At 37.0% G+C, this 23,587-nt stretch overlaps 1 protein-coding gene across 20 annotated transcripts in view; it reads left to right on the top strand.

The window, feature by feature from the left end:
- The window catches only part of LOC140725128 (gephyrin), a 598,333-nt gene that overhangs the window by 547,664 nt on the left and 27,082 nt on the right, over positions 1–23,587 (top strand). For all 20 annotated transcript variants that reach the window (XM_073040176.1, XM_073040167.1, XM_073040183.1 and 17 more), the window contains 2 exons: positions 6,445–6,532; positions 19,211–19,284. In XM_073040176.1, the coding sequence (XP_072896277.1) occupies positions 6,445–6,532; positions 19,211–19,284 (162 nt within the window). The remainder of the gene's footprint in view (positions 1–6,444; positions 6,533–19,210; positions 19,285–23,587) is intronic.

The following is a 23,587-nucleotide window of genomic DNA, read 5'->3' as shown; positions in this document are numbered from 1 at the left end:
AAAATATTTTGTTAATGATTTTCATTTGTACTCAGTGTTTGAAGCTTCTCGCTTGTGTCCAACAATAATTTACCAGCATTGATGGATTCCAGTTGCCCTGGTATCTTTTCTCCATGACCGCAATGTCCTGGTGAAACCTTTCACCAGGCTCGTCACTAACAGCACCAAGATTTGCAGGGAAGAAGTCTAAATGGGAATGCAGAAAATGAATATTTGGTGACATGTTGCATTTCACAGTTTTATATGATTCAAAGCATGCTTTCAACCAGCTGCATGTAGTTTGGTGCTCTGTAGATGCCGAGAAAAATTTCAGCAACTTCTTTGAATGCCTTCCATGTGATTTTCTCCGATCCCCCTAGAAATTCTTCAAATTGCCTGTCTGATTTGTGGACCAACAGAAATGCTTGCCTTAATCTTGGCATCAGTTATTCTGGGAAGCATCTGTCTCAAATATCAAAATCCTTCATAGAAATTTTTGTGCCTGGTGATAGCAAATTCCATCCTTACAGTCCTGAATCCAATAATTATTACTAAAACCTGTCCTGTCATGCGGCAGCCGCGCCGCCTAAGCATGCCCAAGCATGCCTGGACAGGATAGGAAACTTTACAGCTTACATTGTAGGCAACATTTTAATTGATTTGAATTATGAATTGAAATAATAAACATAAGCTAATTTTTAAAAATGGTGTGTGATAGGAACATTTCATGGCGATTTTCAAGATCAGTAGCCCAAAATTCATAAGATACACCTAAAGGTATTCAGGAAACAAAATCTTTGTTGTCCAATTATAATTTGTGAGTACTGTATTGTATGGAGGTGAAGACAGTAGGCTGTTGTGGAGTGTGAAGTGCATTTTCCAAGCATTGAATGGATTTCCCCAACTTGGTCTGTAATGTCAGACTCTTCCTCATGAGTTACCTCCCCCAACTTCTCCTTGCGCACCACACGGAGACTTATGGGAGTGAACAAATTAGAAGGAAATTTTTATTCTAAAGATGGTCCAGTGTGGCAATTTTTGAAGAGGAGGATTCTAGTCCTATGCCTAGGGTAAATTCTGATAAGGTAAATGATGAAGAATTACAATCTTCTGAGTCAATTCACTGCACTAGTGCAACAACGGACACAAAAAAGTCTGTCTTTACAATGAAAGCTACTTATCAATGGGCTTTACATGGACTGGTGATCCACATTGTCCTGTTCCATTGTGCCCAGTCTGTGGCAAAAAACTTATAAATGTAGCAATGGGTCCAGCAAAATTGAAAAGACGCTTAACTACAAATCACAGCCATATGCCGTGTGCTGATTATTTTAAATGACTATTGTAATGTCATAACAAACAGAGTAAAGCTTTTGAAAATAAAGTCACAGTCAGTAAAGAGCCTCAGGAAGCAAGTTATTTAGTAATTTTAAGACCAGTTCACTAGAGAATGTTTAAAAACTGTGAAAACCTGGACAAAGAACATACCCGTATCTTGCTACATGCAGAAATCAGGTGGCTTAGCAGAGGAAGAGTTCTCAATACGGTGTTTGAGCTGAAAGGTGAATTGCAGGAGTAATTACAAAAAAATAGTAAGCCAGATTTGGCTGAGTGCTTTGAAGATGAAGAATGGCTGCAGAAACTAGCCTACTTAACAGACACTTTTCATCTTATGAACCAGTTGAATAAGTCTGCAAGGCCCTGGAGAAAATGTTTTGACTTCAAGTAACAAGATTCTTGGATTTCAAAGGAAGCTGAATCTTTGGACAAATCATGCTGCAAAAGGAAATCTTGAAAGGTATCCATTGCTGCTTGGGCTTGAGAGTGAGAAAGGATATCAGAAAGTCTCGAGTCTTATTGAAAACCACCTGGAAGAACTGCAGAACAAAGCTGAACAGTATTTTCCTCCCTTTCAACACAAATGTATGACTGGGTGAGGGACCCTTTCTCTGAATCTTCTGCTCAGCCTGAGAACTTGACCTTGAGAGAAGAGAAAGAACTTCGTGAGCTGCACTCTGATCATGCACTTAAGATGACGTTTACTGACCTGCCCCTGGACAAGTTCTGGATTTCTGTGAAAGAAGAGTATCCTGCCATTCATAGGAAACCAGTGAACATTTTGCTGTAGTTTTCAACTTCTTATATGTGTGAGCAAGCTTTTTCTTGTTTAACAAGCATTAAGAGCAAGGACAGAAATTGTATACTTCAGTTGAAGGTGAAACCCATGTGTGTTTATCTCAAGTTCGACACAAAATTGAGAAATTTATTATGTTTGCCTTGTGAGGTTTAAAAATTTATGAAAGGGAAAGAAAGATTAGTTTCAAGAAAGGTAAGTTAAAAATTCATTCTCTACTCAAAAGAGCATTGGGAATTATTTTTGGATTATTATATATATAGCATACTGATCATGCTAATATACCATGAGCTGTAGATATACTCATTTTTAAGCAGGGGTTCCCTAAACCTGAAAATTATTTCAAGGTTTCCTCCAGTGGAAAAAGAGTGCTCTACAGCCATGATTGTGTGGCTAGGTATAGCTCAAATACCAATACTCAAGGCAGATACTCAATTTGCTGATGATACAACCATTGTTGGTCGAATCTCTGATGGAAATGGGAGGGCATACAGAAGTAAGATATACTAACTAGTTGAGTGGTGTTACAGCAACAGCCTTGCACTCAATGTCAGAAAGAAGGCATACAGAAGTGAGATATGCCAACTAGTGGAGTGTTGCTGCAGCAACAGCCTGTCACTCAACGTCATTAAGATGAAAGAGCTGATTGTGGACTTCAGGAAAGGTAAGATGAAGGAACACGAACCAATACTCACGGAGGGATCAGAGTGGAGAGAGTGAGCAATTTCAAGTTCCTGGGTGTCAAGATCTCTGAGGATCTAACCTGGTTCCAACATATTGTTTCCGATGTTGGGGAAGTCCAGAACGAGGGGTCACAGTTTAAGGATAAAGGGGAAGCCTTTTAGGACTGAGATGAGGAAAAACTTCTTCACACAGAGAGTGGTGAATCTGTGGAATTCTCTACCACAGGAAACAGTTGAGGCCGGTTCATTGGCTATATTTAAGAGGAAGTTAGATATGGCCCTTGTGGCTAAAGGGATCAGGGGGTATGGAGAGAAAGCAGGTACAGGGTTTTGAGTTGGATGATCAGCCATGATCATACTGAATGGCAGTGCAGGCTCAAAGGGCCGAATGGCCTACTCCTGCACCTATTTTCTATGTTTCTATATCGATACAGCTACAAAGTAGGCAAGACTGCGGCTATATTTCAATAGGAATTTGAAGAGATTTGCTTTGTCAACTAAAATATTCGAAACTTCCATAGATGTACCATGGAGAGCATTCTGACAGGCTGCCTCACTATCTGGTACAGGGGGGTGGAGGGGGGCAGAGGCAGGTCTACTGCACAATACTGAAAGAAGCTACAGAAAGTCATAAAATTAGTCAGCTCCATCTTAAGTACTCATAGTACCCAAGACAAAGTCAAGGAGCGATGCCTTAGGAAGGTGACACCCATTATTAAGGAACCCCATCACCCAGGACATGCCCTCTTCTCATTGTTACCATCAGGAAGGAGGTACAGAAGCCTGAAAGCAGACACTCAGTGATCCAGGAACAACTTCTTCCCGTCTGCCATATGATTCCTAAATGGACATTGAACCAATGCACACTACCTCACTGTTTTAATACATGTTATTTCTGTTTTTGCACTATTTTTAATCTATACAATATACATGTATGTTCTAGCTGTAATTGATTGATTTATCTTTTCTATATTTTCATGTATTGCATTGAACTGTTGCCACTAAGTTAACAAATTTCACAACACATGCCAATGATAATAAACCTGATTCTGATTCTCTTCTTCACTCCCTGCGATTCATATTTGAGCAGTTAATGATGATTAGGGTTTTTACATCCATATATTTTCAATGTGATATGCAGCCATATTTTAACAAAGTTAAGGGCCCCTTAGAGATACTTAAAACATATGATTGATTAATTACATTATGACTGTGCCATAACTTTAAAAAAGGGTTAGCTGCCTGGAGAACATAGCACTGGGTATGCATACAAGGATATAAATATATAAACACTTTATCAAAAAAAATGTAAGATTAGGCTTGTAATGTTATCACTAAGGTTTGTTTTTTGAAGTTGTGACCTATTATTGCTTGCCAAAAAATGAACAATTTTACTTGTGAGAAATAACTGCAAGTATACTGCTACCAGCTATGCATTAAAAATTAGGTACAGTATATATAGCCTTAATCAAAATGGTCAAATGACAAAATTAAAGTCTTTTGCTCTTTCTACAAATGAATCCAGAGATGTATTCAGAGAATGAAAAGATGTACTAATATAAATGATGCAATAAATGACAAATGAATTTCCTACCAATGGTAAGCTGTCTACGTGTCTGCTGACTTACCTGCTGTGTCCACAGTTACCTTTAGGCGCTCTCACAGTAGTAACTTCAGCTAAACCAGCTCCAATCCCATCAGTGAAGAGCAATATGTATTTCAGTAGATATGTAGATGGAGCAAAGCCATGGTGTGGATTTAGCAAAACAAACCTTGTCCATAAAAAAGTTGAAAAAGCTTTGATAGCTTATATTTTTCCAGCATTAAGAAAAGAATCAAAGATCATTAACATTAAAAATCAAACAAATTTTCATAAAGTTAAAATATATAATTTAATTACTTACAAATACAAAATCAAAACCATTCATAACATTTTAATTCAGCCACCTATTACATTTCCAAACCTGCTCAACCATTGAAATCAATGGAGATACTCTTCCTACTCCAAGTCCAACAGATTTAAAAACAGAAGATGTTGGAAATATTCAGCAGATCAGAGTGCATCTGTGGAAGGAGAAAACAGAATTAATATCACCACATTTGTTGTCTAAGTATTTATAGCAATTTCTGTTTTTATTTTTGATTTGCAGCATCTGCATTTTGTGGCAACACACACAAAATGCTGGAGGAACTTTGCAGGTCAGGCAGCATGTATGGAAAGGAATGAACAGTCAATGTTTCATACCAAGACCCTTCATCAGAACTCAAGTGTCAGCCCAAAACATCAATTATTTATTCCTTTCCATAGATGCTGCCTGAACTGCTGAGTTCCTCCAACATTTTGTGTGAGTTGCCTTGAATTTCTAGCATCTGCAGATCTTCTTGTGTTCGTGGATCTGTGTTTTGTGTTTACTGTTAATTTACTGGCATAGAATTTTCCTGGTAAATTTCTCAGTAGAGTTCCAGAGAATTGCAAAACCATCTATTATTTCTTTGATTCTCAGTAGAGTTTATCACCAAAGCATTGTCAGAATAAGCACCTTCATTTCTCAGGAAAGCAGTGCCCATTGCATCCATGCTCTAAATTCCATCAGGAATACTGTACTTATAGAAAGAATAGACATTTCACCAGGTGGCAGCAGATTCCAATTTTTCACTCAATGTGCAGGAACAAAATAGCTCCAAATGATCATCTACTTGAAGCCACGAAAGTAACTGGTCTGAAATTTTATTGACATGCATTTGATGAAGGGGAAGAGGTGACTGTAATCCTGTACAGTTAAATGTATTTTCTGCTGAGACATTCCATGCCATTTCATAAAGATTGTCTGGCATCCTTTCACATTTACTTGTCTGTCTTTAATTATTAACCAACAATAAATGTTGACTGTGTGTTAGGTCTTGTAATCATCACAAGACACATTCAGGAAAAAGACTTATAGCATTATGCATACATTTCAGTGTTTTAGCAGAATTTGTATTACGTCATAATTTTATTGTAATCACTAATTATTGTCCATACTCATTCTGGATACAGGTTAAGAATTACCTGTAACTTCATGTTGCCAACTGGAAAATTAAATATTTTAGCTGATACAAAATGTCTTAAGGCTGAATTATATAATTATTTTAGTTTTGCATTTCAAAATAGTTTTACAAATTGTTAAACAACTAAAAGTGCTGAGTTAATATTTAGTTGAATGAATATCAAGTTTTAATCTCTTGGTATCCTGAGTTACATCATTTTGAACTAAGATCAGTATATCCAATAAACAGGAATAATCTTCTAAATGACATTTATAGTTGAATACTTACTAGGGAACAAATATTTTGCAAATGTCAGAGAGCTTCAACAGTAAAGATGAGGAATGTTTGTTGGAAAGGATAGTTATATAGTGTGCCAAATTTGTGTACCTATAAATTTTAGGCAAAAATATGGAGGAGGGCAAGGTTATGAGGCTGCTGCTGTGAGTGCAAAGTAGAAAGCATAAGTTTAGTTACAATAATTTGGAGGAAGTGTCAACCAGTAAGTTTTCACATTGGAGGTAATGGAATGTGGAAAACTGCCATTTTCTGAAATAGATGTTCAAGTGTACTTCTTCAAAATTTTAAAGATTATATTGCTCATTTAATTTCTTTTACTTGTAGCCCTGATGACCTGCTGAATGCACTCAATGAAGGCATAAGTCGTGCTGATATCATCATTACATCAGGAGGTGTATCCATGGGCGAAAAGGTAATTAAGTCACTTTAAAATATGGGAATTGAAATAAATGCATATAATGATTAACGAATAAGGACAATTGTGAATTCTCACATGACTGAAGAGGGAGATTCCTGAGTTCTTACTCCAACTCATAGCATATTTGTTTAATGAAAGAGATGAAGATAGTAACAAACAACTTAAGATAAAAGTACCTGTAGAAAACTGGATTCTAAGATTATTAATAATCAAATTTGGCATATAAGTAAATATTGGATGCAACAGATTTATTTTTTTAATTAGCCATGCCTTGTCACTCAGACTACACATTCTGGGGATAGTAGACTGAAAATAGAGGCTCTACATCAGTGGTTCCCAAACATTTTTGGGTTAGCATCCCCTTGTTTCCCAGACTACACCACCGGAGACCCCTCTCCCTTTCTGGCCATTACATAAAACTATAAAGAATTTTTGATTTATGATGCAGAGTGAAAGAATATAGGAACCGCAAATTCAAAGCACTGACAAATAATTGCAAAATTATTCAAATCTATTTCAGGCTACAAATATTTTTTTATCTGATAATAGTGAAAACAAGTTTCATCAACAATTTTGAGCATTCATTGGTAGTCCAACTATTCACTACTTCATTGTTTTTTCACTTTTCAATGTAATGAATGGACTTGGTGCAGTGTTATCACTTTCTCAACATCAGGCTAAATGTCACTCAGAAGGAGCATCAGATCCCCACCTTCAGTAATTTGCAGTCTTTTGTTGGGCAACTGCACTGAAAACACAGTCCAATAATTATGATGTTGGAAAGGCCATAAATAACATCTTGACCTTTTTTCCACCGTATAAAACAGCATTCAGAGATTTCTTTCTGCAACTAAAAGTCTTGATGATTTTTTGAACTTTGGCTTCAGCTCAGAGTTATTTTGTAGTGAGATCAATTCTTTCTCCATCCTTCCTGTTAATTCCTCATTACAAGTTTTCAGAAATGGATTTATTAACCAATCAGGAACTTAGATCAAGAGAAGATCCTGAAATCTCTCTGACATGTCTTTATGCAGCTCACCATGGTGGGCACAATATACTTGAAGATCATCATCTGGTATTCTTTCTTTCTCTTTCAACTAAGAGAGGCTTGGAAATTGAGAAAAGTCATGACATCCAATGGTGCACTTAAACAGAGTTAACTTGGTCAGAAATGTGGAGATGACTGATTTGACTTTGACAAGATTCACATCATTTCCTTTCAATTGAAAACTGATTCTGTTAAACTTTGTGACTAATTCTGATAAATAAGCAATGTCCTTCATAATATTCTTCAATTGATTACTGAATGTAGCATACAAGTTTTCAAATGATTTTATCACAATTTCAAAAAATGCATAAAAGCATCTCAAGTAGTTTACTTTTGAGATCCAACTGACTTCTATATGCAATAGCAAGCTGTTCTTCATTCTCAATATAGAACTCATGAAATCGTCAATAATTGAGAACATGGGACTTGATTTTATTTTCCACTGTGGTAACAGTATTTAACGATATGTGCAGCTGACCTTTTTTTGTGACATGATGTTGTCTGTATAATAGACAGTGAATGGTAAATATGTTAGGTACAGCTTTTTTAGGACAGTGGCATCCTGTCATTGATAGTGTCCCATCTGTTGCACAAGCAAGAACGTTGGTGAGTGAAATATCCTTCTCTTTGAAAAATTGTTCAACAACCCAAAATATTGACTTCCCCTTCATATCTATTTCTTGGCCCCTTGCAAATAACAGCTCTTGAATCATGCTTTCTTCTTTTATGACGCGAAAATAACCAAGAAGCAAAGATTTGTTGCCTGGCAAAGTTGATTCATTCAATTGCAGAGCAAATTCCGTTGCCCTAAGTTTGGTGCACATCTGTCTTCCACATTCTGAGACATCTCTTTTTTTCATCTTTGAAAAGTGTCGCAGCAGAGGGGAATCACTTTAATTATTAACTCTGCTGATTTATGCGAAACCGTACTCAGAACCTCTCATACTATTGGAAGAATCGATTCTTCTGTAATTGTATGGGACTTTCCAGATTTAGCAATGGGCAATGAAATATTGTATGAAGCACGTAAACAATCGCTGTTTGTTGTCAAGTGCTGGCAAACATGTTTTGATGTGTTTTACATTTCTTAAAGTTTTCATGGACTTACTGAAAATAAGCCAAGTTTTTGTTTGTATTCTCTTCAAATGTTCAAGGGGCTTGGATGGTTTTATTGTGTCATTTGGAAAAACTTTTTCATACAACAGACACATCATCTGCTGTTGGTTGCTTGCTATTGGTATAAATCCATTTTTCAAATACTGTACACTATGCTGTCTACACTTTTTTATTTGGTTTGCTTCTGCCCTTTTCAATATGGATTAACAATCACAGTAAATCACCTGTTGCTTAAGTCCAACCTCAAGTGCTGCAATCTATAATGGAGAAAGTTATGATATTATCATAGCTCAGGCAAAACCTGACTCTCTGCCTGAAGGTACGTAAAATGGGCAGTAATATCTCGGTTGGGCCATGGGCTAGAGAAATGTGGTCAAGATCATTTGAAAGTGCAGATTCTGAACTTCATCACATTGAATGTCACACCTAGTTCACAGGAATTGTATCGTTACATGATTAGAGTAAGGAAATCATACTAACTACTACAATAGTGAACAGCAATAATGCATGGGTTGGGCCCGGAAATAACATGATTTCTTCAATCTGGGTTTCTCATGACATGCCACATTGTTTTACAACAACTATAAAGTGTTTTGAGAAAAGTCTAAGAGAATGATGGGTTAGCAAGAGATGAGGTGATTGCAAACAATTATGAGGCAGAGAGGATCAAATGCTTATATAAGTAATTCATTTCTTAAATTAAGCCTGTTATCCCCCAGCTGCCCCCCTTGCTACTGAGTGGCAGAACTAAATTACAGAACTGTCTGCATTTTAAAGATAGTTCATCGGCTGTAAAATGCTTTGCAACATTCTATGGCTCTCAAAGCTACTGGACTTTACCTTCAAAGGCAAGCGTGAATTCACAGGTCAAATCTATCCTTATTTCTCATGAGTAATATGTTCCTGTTAGTAGAAATTCTGTCAATCAATAGTAGGAAGAAAGCAGCAAAGACAGAAGATTAGAAGACGAGAGAATGCAAATTCACCAAAGAAACTAGTCAGAGAAAAAAAAACTAACTTAAACAACTTTAAGAGTCATTCTTTTTCTTTACAAAATGTAGGACAAATCCAGTCGAGCCAATAACTGCCCATTCAATCTACTCTATCACATATTTAGAACTATCAACAACCCTAACCCTAACAAATGGAATGTATTTGCCATTCCAGAGTTTGGATTCTGTGACCTTCAGACCTTATTGACCATAGCATAAACATAGACAAAAAGTCTGAATTTCAGAAGTGAGGTGAGAATCTCTCTGTGACCAAGTCTTTGATAAATATGGCATCAAACATTATGAATAAAATAGAAGTCCTGAATCAAGGGAGAAACTATCCACTGACAGGAATCTCGCCAAGTATAAAGCAAAATAGTTTTGGTTGTTAGAGATTGAGTATTGCTATAAAATTCTTCGAGGTAGCATCCATGCTGTAATTATTAGTTGCTTCATCAATAACATTCTTTCTAGTTCAGAAGTAAGGGCGTTCGATGATGTTTATACAGTGTTGCATTTTACACAGAATTCATCAGATAATAAAGTAGAACCTGGCTGCATGCAACAAGATTTGAACTGCAAACACCAAGGAATAATTGTACTCTGCTAGCAGTCCATCAACAGTGTATAATTACCTACATTTGATGTTCAATAACAATACCATTATATATTTTCCACCATCAAAAAATATGTAGTCACCATGAAACAAACAAAGAGATTCCCTGAATCTAGCTATCATTATCAAAAGCAGTTTTTTTTCTTTCTTTCTTTTTAAATCTTTTTACTGATATTCAAACAAAAGATAATAACAGTAGAAATACAGAGAGAAGGAATACAAAGTTAATAGAGCAGTATATACAAGCATCAACTGTTAATAACACAAATGTGCCAAATCTACCAAACTCAACCTGTATTTATAATGAAGGGAAAAAAACCCAAATTTAAAAAAAATAAATAAATAAAAGCAACTAACTAGCTTGAAAATAAACTGAGAGAAAAAAAACTGGGCTATTATTTTACAACAGATATAAACAGTAGTGTCAAAAACTCCACTCCTCTATCCAAATAATTAAAGGTAATAAAAGAGGTTCGGGAAAGGTCAATATAGCTCATATGAAAATGTTTAATAAGCAGTCTCCAGGCTTCTTCAAATTTAATCGAAGGGTCAAAAATAACACTTCTGATTTTCTCTAAATTTAAACAAGATATAGTTTGGGAAAACCATTGGAATGTAGTTAGAGGATTAATCTCTTTCCAGTTCAATAAAATGGATCTTCTGGCCATTAATGTAGCAGATGCAATCATCTGACGAGCTGATGGGGATAAATGACTATTATCCACCATCGGTAAGCCAAAAATTGCAGTAATAGGGTGAGGGTGTAAATTAATACTCAAAACTGTTGAAAGAATACTAAAAATATCTTTCCAATGTTTCTCCAAAAGAGGACAAGACCAAAACATATGAGGCAAAAAGGCTACTTCGGAATGACATCTATCACAGATAGGATTAATATGGGAGTAAAATCGAGCAAGTTTGTCCTTAGACATATGAACCCTATGCACCACCTTAAATTGTATCAACAAGTGTTTAGCACATATAGAAGAAGAGTTAACTAAATGTAATTTTTTTCCCTTTTCTCTGTAGGTAAGGGAAATTGAAGTTTTTCCCATTCATTCTTAATTTTATCTGATATATCTAGCTGTATTTTCATGATCATATCATAAATGGTTGCTATTAAACCCTTCTGATAAGGGTTTAAACCTAAAAAAAATTCTATGATGTCGGTTGGGTATGAATTCAGAAAAGTCTGCAACATATTATTCAAAAAGTTTCTAATTTGTAAATATCTATAAAAAATGGGATCTGGGTAAATTATATTTATTAGACAACTGTTCAAAAGACATGAAACAGTTATCCGTGAATAAGTCACGAAAAGCAGTTTTAATTACAATAGCAAACACGAGGAAATATGCAGATGCTGGAAATTCAAGCAAAACACACAAAATGCTGGTAGAACACAGCAGGCCAGGCAGCATCTATAGGGAGAAACACTGTCGACGTTTCGGGCCGAGACTGGACTGAGTCCTGACAAAGGATGCTGCCTGGCCTGCTGTGTTCCACCAGCATTTTGTGTGTGTTGCTTTAATTACAATACCTTATTTTCCAGAAGTTCATGGGGAATACTGTTCTTAAATCATTTCTATCCAGATGGATATGCAGAACTATGCAGAAGGTAGTTAGACTTAGGACGTTGCCCAATAGAACTCTTACAGCTATATTCTTGAGCTGAGATGAGCAACCATCTTTTATTCTCAGTTTATTTGATAGTAAAAAAAAGTCTGTGCAGAAGGGCCTGGATAACGTTCAGAGTTCACCAAATAATTCTCAGATTGGATTCAGGACTTTCTCTCTACTGTACAGTGTCACTAACTAATACCGTCAAGAAGAAATGCATTTACAGCTGGTAGATTGGTCAAGATGATGAAATAGGGTTTCCTTTGTTAATAGTTCTGCCTCCACTTGCAGTGCATACAGCCTGCCAGATATGTCCTTCATCAGCTCAATTTGCTGTGATGCCAAAGAGCCATTCTTGCTTATTAATCTAGAAGTCTTCATCAAACTACGGTGTTACCCTTGGTAACTCTTATAAATTACATTCAGCAAGCAGGGGAATGTGTAAGCAGTGGGAATGTCAGAATGATAAAAATAGTACTGACATTAATTGCACCAGCAAAATTAATGGTGTACTTGGCATGTAGCTATTCCCTGACACCTTACTGTCATTTAAATCGTTTTACAGGTTAGTGCTAGGAAAGTTTACTAAGGTGACCCTATTTTAGTAACACATTTTTGACTTGGACATCACAATAATCTCTGATTTTATTTTTCCAAAACCATTAAGGTAACTCAAGGACTAAAAATGTGAATTAGCAATAACACAGAATATAAAATTAACTTTTATTGGTATAATCAATAACTAATAACATTAAAGCAGAGACATAAGAGACAATAGATGCTGGAATCTGGAGCAAAAAGAAACAAAGCTACAGGTGGAACTTGGGAGGTGAGGTAGCATTAGTGGAGGCAAAGGGATAGTTTATATTTCAGGGCAAGGTCCTGCATCATTACAGAACTATCCTTTTGACTCCACTAATGCTACCTGACCCACTGCTTCTCCAGCAATTTTTTGTTTTGTTCCTAACCACATTAATTTTTTTGTTCCTTTTCCTGTACAGGTTGAAGCAGTCAATAGCAATTCAAATGAGTACAATTGTTTTTAAGATTACACTTATCCAAGCATATAAATTATTCTTACAGAAATATTAGAGACAAAGAGTACTCCAGCACAGAAGCAGGCCCATGTAGTTTGTGTTGACATGTTCTTCTGCCTAGTCCCATCTGCTTGCACCTGGACCATTGCTGTCCATACTCCTCTCATTTATGTACCTATCCCAACATCTCTTAAATGTACAGTTAAATCTACGTCTACTACATGCTAGCAGCTCATTCCACACTTGAACCACCCTCTAAGTCAAGAAGTTCCCCATCAGATTCTCCTTAAATATTTCACCTTTGATCCTAAACCAATGACCTCTAGTTCTCGTGTCACTCAACCTGAGAGGAAATTGCCCACGTGTGCATTCACCCTTATAATTTTGTATACCTCTTTCAAATCTCCCCTCATTCTCCTGCATCTGAGAAATAAAGTCTTAACCTATTCAACATTTCCCTATTACTCAGATCCTGAGTCCCAGCAACATACTTGCAAATTTCTTTTTAAAGTTTATTGATGTCTTTCTATCTGCCATTTTCAACCCATTTTTCCAGCTGATCAAAATCATATTGTGGGTTTTGATAGCCTTTCTCAATGTCCAATACACCTGCAAACTTGGTGTCATTCACAAATTGCTGATCCAGTTTATCATGTTATCATATACAGTAAATTACTATAAATAAGAAGCAACAAAGAACCTACTAACAAAGTAGTTAAGGTATTGGACTAGCGATCTGAAGGTCGTGAGTTCAAGCCCCAGCCGAGGCAGCAAGGCACTTAACCACACATTGCTCCAGTCCACCCAGCTGAAAATAGGTACTGGCAAAATGCTGGGGGTTAACCTCACGATAGACTGGCGTCCTATCCGGGGGGTGGGGGGGTGAGTCTCGTACTCTCAGTCACTTCACTCACGGAAACCAGCATGAGCACCGGCCTGAAGAGCCTATAAGGCTCAGGACAGAAGAACCTAGACCCTGTGGCATACCACTAGTAGCAGGCCTCCAGTCTCTGGTTTTTTCCACCAAACCTATGTTGAATGCCAAGTGACTCTGGACCAGCCTCCCATGTAATATGTAAACAACATCCACTGCCTTTCCTTCATCAGCCTTCTTGGTAACCTGCTTGTAAGATTAGTTAGATGTAACCTACCATGCACAAAGCCATGTTGAATATCCCTAAACAGGCCCTGTCTATCCAAATATTTATACATCCTGTTCCTTATACTTTCCAATAGGTTATCCAGGACTGATGTCAAGCTCACCAACCTATAATTTCCTGTTTTATTTGCTGTATAGAGCCGAGCAATGCGATTCAATTCCTTTCCATGTTTCATTGAAAAACCTGAACAAATACAATCTACATTTGGCATTCATCAAAACACCACAAATATAGGTAGCCTTAGGAAATTGAGAGTAAATGTAATGCCTTCCGTCTCTCAGAATGACAGGCAGCCATTCTTTCATATTGATCTAGCTCTCATGTCTAAGTGATAATAAAGCTCAGATTGCTATTCTTAGTGATACCTGTCAACACACCATTAGTTCAGTGATTGTGTATCTCATTGTTCAAAGATAACCACTGTTAGTGAATGCCTGGAGGTTCTATATGCTTTGTTCCAGAAAATTATCCACAACTTCTTGGTTGGCATGTTGTAGGGAAGTTAAAATATTACACAAGGCAGACTTCTAATTATTGACAAATCTGGGGTTTTTTATTGAAAATGTGTAATTGAAATGTATTTATTATTGTTAGATGTACCAAGATGCAGGGAAAACCTTTTGTTTTTATGTGTTGCCCAGAGAGTGCGGGAGCAAAAAAGGAAAATTATGCAGAATATAATGTTACAAAGAAAGTGCTTTTAGACCAACAACGTGCGGGATTCACAGTGAAGTAGATTGGGAGATCAAGATTTCAGCTTTTAGCAAATGAGAGCTCTGTTAGAGTCTGGTAACAGCAGGATTGAAGCTATACTTGAAGCTGGTGATGCATCCTTGAAAGACTTGTATGTTTTCCCCAACTGGGAGAGAAAAAATGACCAGGGCAGGAAGGTTTTTCATTATGTTGCCTGATTCTCAAGGAAGCAAGAAGTATAGAAAGTCAGTAGAGGGAGGCTGGCTTGCATGATGAACTGGGCTGCATTCATAACTCTCCGATTTCTTGCAGTCATGGGCAGAGTTGTTGCCATATCCAGTTAGTATGCCTTTGATGATACAAAGGTAAAAATTGGTGAGAGCAGAGAATTCATTTGGCTGGACCAGAACAAATTGTTGATGATATTTAAACCAAGTTCTCATCTGTCTGCATCATTGGTACAAATGATTTGGATATCAGTAGTATTTAGCCCAACTGAGAAGTTAAATTCTTCCAAGATATATTAAAGATGCCAAGTCTGAAATTTTATTAGTTGACATATAAGAATGTGTTGACATTTTGTTCCATATATCCTGATTGTTCTTTCTTCAGTTTGCAAGTTAATTGTTATTTTTCCATTTACTGTGTTATATATCTGACAGATTCTTCACATCTAGAAAGGCACTAACAACTAATGCTTTATTAAATTGACACAATTAGCATGGCATACTTTCCCTATAATAAATTCTCCTCTGTAAAGTGAAGATAATTTCCCTCTGCAGTATGGTAGTATTCTAACAATGACAAGAATATTAGGATCGTGGTAGATAGAGAAAAATATATTACCATGTTATGTGGTGTGTAATTTGGACAAAAACTGAGATAACTGTCATTATGGGAAGGAGTGTGCACAAGAAGCATATAACGGTCATGTGCTAACAACCTGATGAGGTTGCAGGCATGTACGTGCATTCACTTTTATCTGAAAACATTCAGGAAGCCCCTCCAAAAGACAATAAATTCTATGCATGCACTTGTCATAGGGAGATTGCAAATTTAAATTATGCACATGATCACAGTCTTTTTAATAGCTGTTGACTTGCAAATGAGATTAAGCACTAAACATTCACACTTCTGATTTTTATAATAGAGGAAAAATCATCTGTGAAATTGGGCTGAGGACTGTGCCCTCTGCAATTCTGCAGTGCTATACTAGACTAGGGTTGGCCTCCAACCACAAATTTATTTTAAACAAGGTGTCATTTCTGTGAGAAGGGTTTTCTTTCTATCTATAAATACTACAATTTTACTGGGGCTTCTTGATGACACATTAGGTCAAATGCTATCTTGATACTCACTTCACCCACAGATCCATCCATTCTATCCATGTTTAGGCTGGAGTTGTAAATGATATCTGGAGGCACAATTTATGCAGGTTATTGGTGGGAAGAATCGCCCAACTAAGACAACCTTTTCATTGTTCCTTTCTTTGGAAAAGTTTCTCTCCCAAGTCATGTTTTGAATTTAGTATTCAATCCTAAAATGACTGAGTAGAATAATCTAACTGTACCTTTATGATTTTTTTTACAATAACAATTTCCCTTTGAAGAGTTTTACTGTAGCTTTCATTAATATATTTTTGTTCATATGATGAGAAGCTGCATTCTGACTCTGCTGAAAGTGTATGATTGCAGGATTAGTGATAAATCCCCAGTAATTTGGATCCTACAGTATACTTAGCCACATGCTCAGTGCCATATGGAGGAGTGACAGAACCAGACTGGAACTTTACTTAACAAGCTAAAATAAGCTAAGCATCTATCTATAATTAAATGGAAACAAATGAAGCTTAAAGGAATTTGAAAAGCAGCAGATGATGCACTATTACGTGGAAATCTGATAAGCATTGCTAGAGGTGATTATTTGACCTTTGTCACCAAACTCTGGTGAAATAAATGCTAAAAGTCACAAGTTGGGTAGGTGGGGATATGGTTTTGCTACTGACCTGGATTCTGCTATTAAAGTGATATTGTGCATCCTGCAATATTACCTCTGTTATTCTGGAAAAAAAAAAAAGACTGTCTCCTTTTATGATAAGCAAATGAAACTGCAGACACAGGAATTTAAAACAAAAACAAATTCTGGAGCAACTCAGCCAGTCAAGCTGCTTCTCTGGAAAAACGTTTCAGGTCAGTGAACTTTCCCCAAAACCTTTAAGCATTTGAAAGTTCCAAAGAAGGTCCTTGACCCAAAATGTTAACTGTTTTCTTTCTAAATCCCTCTTACCACATTACCCCTCACTTATAGTAGTTCTCAGTCCCAAAGAAATCTATGCAACTGAGATTGCAGTTCTTCTTGTCCAATCCTTGTTATATTTTAGCCCCAAATTGAACTACCAGTCATACATCTGCACTGCACATCATTTACAGGAAGCATAGCAGTGCAGCTCAGAGCTCCTGCCGCACAGTGCTTGAGACTTGGGTTTATTCCTGACTTCAGGGGCTCTGTGTGGAATTTGTATGTTCTTACTGTGACCAGGTGGGTTTCCACCAGGTGCCCTGGGTTGATTATATACAGGTTATTGGGATATGGAAGAAAACAGAATCCGCTGAAAGTTAGGTTAATTGGCTCCTAATATGTAGGACAGGGGTCGATGGAGGGCCTCTTGCTTAATGGTATTGGTCCATGGCATAAAAAAAGGTTGGGAGCTGATGGAAATGTAGAGAGAATAAAAGATTAGTGTCATGTTAGTGTAAAATGATGCTTGTTGATCAACATGGAATCAGTGGACTGTTTCTGTGTTGTATGACTGACATTTAAACTTTCTCTTCTGCAACACTGCACAATCTAATCCTTGCTTCAGTTCATCTGATGCCAAATTTCCAAGGCCTGACTATTCCATTTCACTCCTGACAGGCCTTCTTTGCTCCATAAATGCAAACTCAAGTGAACTTTGACCAATGTCAAATTTCCACTTGCTAACAACTCATTAGATGAGGTCCTCCAATCACTCCTCTATTTGCTTACAAATTCCCAGGCATCAAGTTCTGAAATTATTTCCTAAACCTCTACTTTCTAACTCTCTTCCATTAAGATGCTCTTAAAACTTAGTTCTTTAATTCAAATCAATTTGGAACCTCAATGTTAACTTTGGTTTTTTTTTTTTAGCTCTTCAGTTACAAGGTTTTGCTGCATTAAGGGTGAGAGTTGCTATAATAAAGCAAAAGAAATTCAAAGGCTAGAATTAAAATAGAATGCTGGAAAACTCAGCAGTTTAGGTAGCATCTGTAAATTGTCTGTTATCATGATAGATAACATGATGCAACTTCCACAAAAACAAGGTAATCAGATTGATTCCAGTGATGTCATGCCTCTGAGGTCTAGAAGAGATTTGTGCAAAAAAGAACTAAATTGGTTACATTTGGCAGATTCACATCTAGACATTCAGTCAAAAGATAGTTCACCATATTCAACTAAAAGTTTCCATTTGCCTTGTAATGAAAACAAATGCACAATCACCTAGACAAATGTTAACACTATCATTGCAAGTTCAGTACAATTTGTGTCATGCCAGATGACCATAGGAACTAACCAATACCCTATTTGAAAATGGGCATGCTTTAACTTGGTTATCATTCACAGGTGTGCTACACTAATACTGATTATTACTCTTAAAGAAATCGCAATACAGTTATTGAAAGTCTCTCATGCAAATAGTTTTCACACGAGTTTCCAAAGGAGACCAAGACTCACCACAAACTACAATCTGCATCTTTACACAAATTATATATTTTACCTATTGTTAAGGCAATTATTTCCACATTTCCACATGTTTGCTGAATGATGGAAAGATTTAGAGTCATTTTATCGAAATACTATTATTTACAAATTCATCTAAAGATGCTTGGAAATAAAATTGAAGCAAAATACCAAGTGGTAATATTTAAGTAAGAAGGCTTGAATCAGTCGACAAAAGGTTTATACTCCCTCCAAATAATATTTAGGTCCTTCAACCATTTAGTATTTGCTTTTGTTAGTACCCAATCCAGAGTACATTTTCAGTTGAGATATTATACACATGATAAATTTTAAAAATTGGAAGGTCCAAGTATGTTTATGCTATACAGAGCTATGTAAGGATTAGTTATTTAAAGTCATCTATTTGAAATCAAGTGATGAAAATACTTCGTGATGCTTTAAGATATGTTCACAACAACATCTTCTATCTTTTACTTTGTACAAACACGAGATGCCATAGTACCTTCTCAGCAATATAAAGTATTGGTAGATAAACAGTCAAGTGCCTTTATATTATGATGGGTTGTGTTAGCTTCACAATGTTATCAACTAAATTGTGCAAACTTTTTCCTCTTATTACTATTACTGACAGGATTACTTAAAGCAAGTGTTGGATATTGACCTGCATGCCCAGATACATTTTGGAAGAGTTTTCATGAAACCTGGGTAAGTGTCAACAAAATACAAAAAAAGTTATATTTAGTCCATACAGTGTAAAGATCTATTCATTTATTATTGCTGATTGATTTCTATTTGCATGGTGAAGTCGTATCGACCAACATGGTGGTTATAAAGTGAAAATTCAATTTAAGTACCATATAGATTGACAATTAGTTGAACTGTTATTATTGTACTGGGAAGTGGAAAGTAGAAATAGTGAGAGCAAAAAGATGGTTTAGAAGCTTGCTTTTCCCTTTCAGGCATGGGGAGATCAATTGTTGTATTTGACCATACAGCCCAAGTAGTCTTTGTACAAAACAGATGCTTTTCCTTAGGCGGTAACTGGAAAAGATTCCAGGCAATTGATTTTGAACTTTTTAGCATCAATGCTGAAAAGCTTCATGCAACACGTCGCCAATTGCCATATCGGTTAGATGCGCAGTATTTCAACTAAGAAAGTGGTGGATAGTTGAATCACAAGATTATAAACAAGGAAGCCTATTTGCATTTGGATACTTCATTTTATCCTCAGAGATAAAGCTTCCTTAATTACAGTACTCCTAAATGAGAATGTGATTCTGAACACTTTTCCATCTGTTATTCACTGTGTAAAATGGAGTGTTTCCAACCTAATTCAAAAACTGTTTTTATTAGGCTACAGTGTCCATGTTGCTATATTCCAAGATTTTCCACAGTATTCTTTATTTTGTACATGTCTATAAAGAGATATTTTAAACATTGTTTCAAAACTAAATTTCCTATATTTTTTTACATGTGCTTGCTTATCAACACAATTCAGAAATCAATATGATACAGCATATTGATTTCTGGCAAGCTGGTACAGCATAGATTAACTGACAGGATGACAGGAAACAAACTGGTAATTTAGAAACTGTCATATATTTGCTTATTTGTTCCAGTTGTTTCCATGTATTTTATGAATAGCAATTAAATGGAAAATAATAACGTTTTCAATATAAAACAGTATAGCATTAGACTGGACATTTGGCCAATGATGTTGTGCTAATCTTGATGCCATCTATACTAAATGTCCTCTTCCTGCTTATCATCTAAATCCCTCCATTCCCTTCATATTCATGTTTATCTAAAAGCCTCTTAAACGGAACCAAACCACCTGCTTCCTCTACTACCCCAGTAACCCATTCCAGGTACCTACAATAGAGTCATAGAACACTACAGCACAGCAACAGGCCAGTCGGCTCATCTATTATGTGCCGAACTATTGATCTGCCTAGTCCCATTAACTTGCACCTGGACGATGGCCCTCCTTCTATTTCTCATCCATGGACCTATCCAAATTTCTTTCTCCACACTATCACCACCCTCTAAAGAGGTTTACCCCATGCTCCCCAAAAACATTTCACCTTTCACCCTTAACCTATGACCTCTAGCTGTAGACTCACCCAACCTCAGTGAAGAAAGGCTGCTTGCATTTACCCTATCTATACTCCTCATAATTTTGTAAACCTCTATCAAATCTCCCCTCAATCTTCTACATTCTAAAGAATAAAGTACTAACCTATTCAATATTTCCTTATAACTCAGGTCATCAAGTCCTGGCAACATACTTGTAAATTTGCTCTGTATTTTTTCAATCTTATTGACATTGTTCCCGTATGTAGTTTTGGTCACCTATGCACAATACTCCAAATTAGGCCACACCAACATCTTATACAACTCCAACATAACATACAGATCCTGTACTCAATACTTTTATTTATGAAGGTCATGTGCCAAAAAGTTTCTTTATGACCCTATCTACCTGTAACACCACATTGAAGGAATTATGGATCTGTGTTCCCAGGTCCATTTGTTCTGCTGCACTCCTCAGAGCCCTACTGTTCAGCATGCAACTTCTACTCTGGTCTGTCCTCCCAGAGTACAACACTTCACACTTGTCTGCATTAAATTCCATCTGCCATTTTTCAGACCCTTTTTCCAGCTGGTCCAGATCCTGCTGTAAACTTTGATAGTCTTCCTCACTGCCCACTGCATTACCAATCTGGATGTCATCTACAAATTTGCTGATCCAGTTTACCAATTATCATTCAGATCGTCGATATAGGTGATAAACAACAACAGACCCAGCATCAATCTGTGTAGCAAACCACTAGTCACAGGCCTCCAGTCAGAAAAGCAACCATCTACACTACCGTTCTCTGGATTTTCCCATGAAGCAAGTATCTAATCCAATTTACTACCATATCTTGAATGCCAAGTGACTGTGTGGGACATTTTCAATGGCTTTGTTTAAGTCCATGTAAATAACATCCACTGCCTTGCCTACATCACCTTTCCTGGTAACTTCCTCGAAAATCTCTAAGACAGTTAGACATAACCTACCTTGTTCAAACCCATGTTGACTATACCTAATCAGTTCCTGTCTATCCATATACTTATATATCCAGTCCCTTAGAATACCTTCCAGTAGTTTAACCACTACTGATATCAGGCTCAACAGCCTGTAATTTCCAGGCTTATTCTTAGGCTATGTCTACACTACACCGGATAAATCCATAACCGAAGCTTTTTCTCTTCGTTTTTACCCTCCGTCCACACTAAAACGGCGTTTTCTTCCCCTGAAACCGGAGCTTTTCAGAGAAGCTCTCCAGAGTGTGTAATTTTGAAAACGCCGCTTGGGCAGATCAGTGTGAACGGAGTAACTAGAGAAATCTGAAAACGCTGTCAGACAGCCGTGCACCATTTCATTGTTTTCTTGAATGCAACCAAACAATTTCAGAACAGACGGCAACGAGACTGAAGCCAGAAGAGTTAGAAATGTACTGACCAAATACTTTGACCCATAACTTACTGAATAAATAAGTATACTCACTTTGCCCAGTTTTCTGTCCTTGCTTGTATGAAGGTGGTTTACCTATTTATGGAAGTACTTCTCTGACAATAGACGTGTAACAGCTTAATGTAACATTGTATGGAAATACAAGGTAATGCTGATGCAGACATGTTTTACACATTTAACAAAGTGCTTTATTAATGCAACAGAGTCAGTTTTTCAATGATCATCGTCAGCTGGTTCATACTGTCCATGAACTCCCTGTCGGTTGCCTCCATACGCTCCAGTATTTGTTTTTATTACTTTTAAGTCCTTCTGCGCGAGAACCAACAGCTGCCCATCATTTAAGTTTTTCTAGTCTGTAACTGAACAAACACACACTGTCTTTCACAGCGAGATTCGACACCGAACATGTCACTTGTTTTCGGTAGATGTGTCCTGCACATGCACAGTAGGAGGAAATTCGCCGGAATATCCGTTTCAATGTTGACAGAGATATTTTTTTAAATGCCTAGTGTGGACGCCAATCGTTTTTACGCGAAACTGGTGTTTTCAAAATTATCCGGTCTAATGCGGATGTAGCCTTAGAGCCTTTGATAAACAATAGAAAAACATTAGCTGTCCTCCAATCCTGTGGCACCACACCCATTGCCACAGACGTTTAAATATCTCTGCTAGAGTCCCTGCAATTTCTGCTCTAGCCTTCCACAGGGTCCGAGGGAACACCTTGTGAGGCCCTAGAGATATATCAACTCTAATTTTCCTCAAGATAGCAAACACCTCCTCCTCTGTAATCTGCATGCAGTCCATGACCTTGTTGCTGCTTTGCCTCACTTCTGTGTCCCTCTCCCAAGTCAATACAGATGCAAAAACATTCATTTAAGATTTCCCCACCTCTTTTGGCTCCTTCATAGATGACCATTCTCATCTTCCAGAAGATTAATTTTATTCCTTGCTATCCTTTTGCTCTTAATACTATATTTGTAGAAGCTATTGGGATTCTCCTTCACAGTGCCTGCTCAAACAAATTCAAGCCTTCTTTTAGCCCTCCTGATTTCCTTCCTTACTGTTCTCTCTCATTTCTTATTCTCCTCAAGTACCTCACTTGCTCCTTCCTGCCTATACCTGCTATGCACTTCCTTGTTCTTAATCAGGCCTCAATATACCTCAAAGAACAAAGTTCTCTAAATCTGCTATCATTGTCTTTTCGTCTGACAGGAACATACGAACTCTGTACTCTCAAAATTTCACTTTTGAAGGCCTTCCATTTACCACAAAACAACCTGGCCCAGTCCACACTTGCCAGATCCTTTCTGATATAATCAAAAAAGTCCTTTATCCAATTTAGAAACTTAATCTGAGGACCAGTCCTATCCTTCTCCATTGTTATCTTGAAACTAATGGCATTATGATCATTAACATGTTCATTAGCATGGTCATCCCTTACTTATTCCTCAGTTCCACCCAGTAGACAAACTCTCCATTCTGTCCTGT

The sequence above is a fragment of the Hemitrygon akajei genome, chromosome 3, assembly GCF_048418815.1.
Source record: "Hemitrygon akajei chromosome 3, sHemAka1.3, whole genome shotgun sequence".
Taxonomy (NCBI): Eukaryota; Metazoa; Chordata; class Chondrichthyes; order Myliobatiformes; family Dasyatidae; genus Hemitrygon; species Hemitrygon akajei.
Note: the sequence above shows the minus strand (reverse complement) of the source record. Positions and strands in the feature narration are given on the sequence as shown.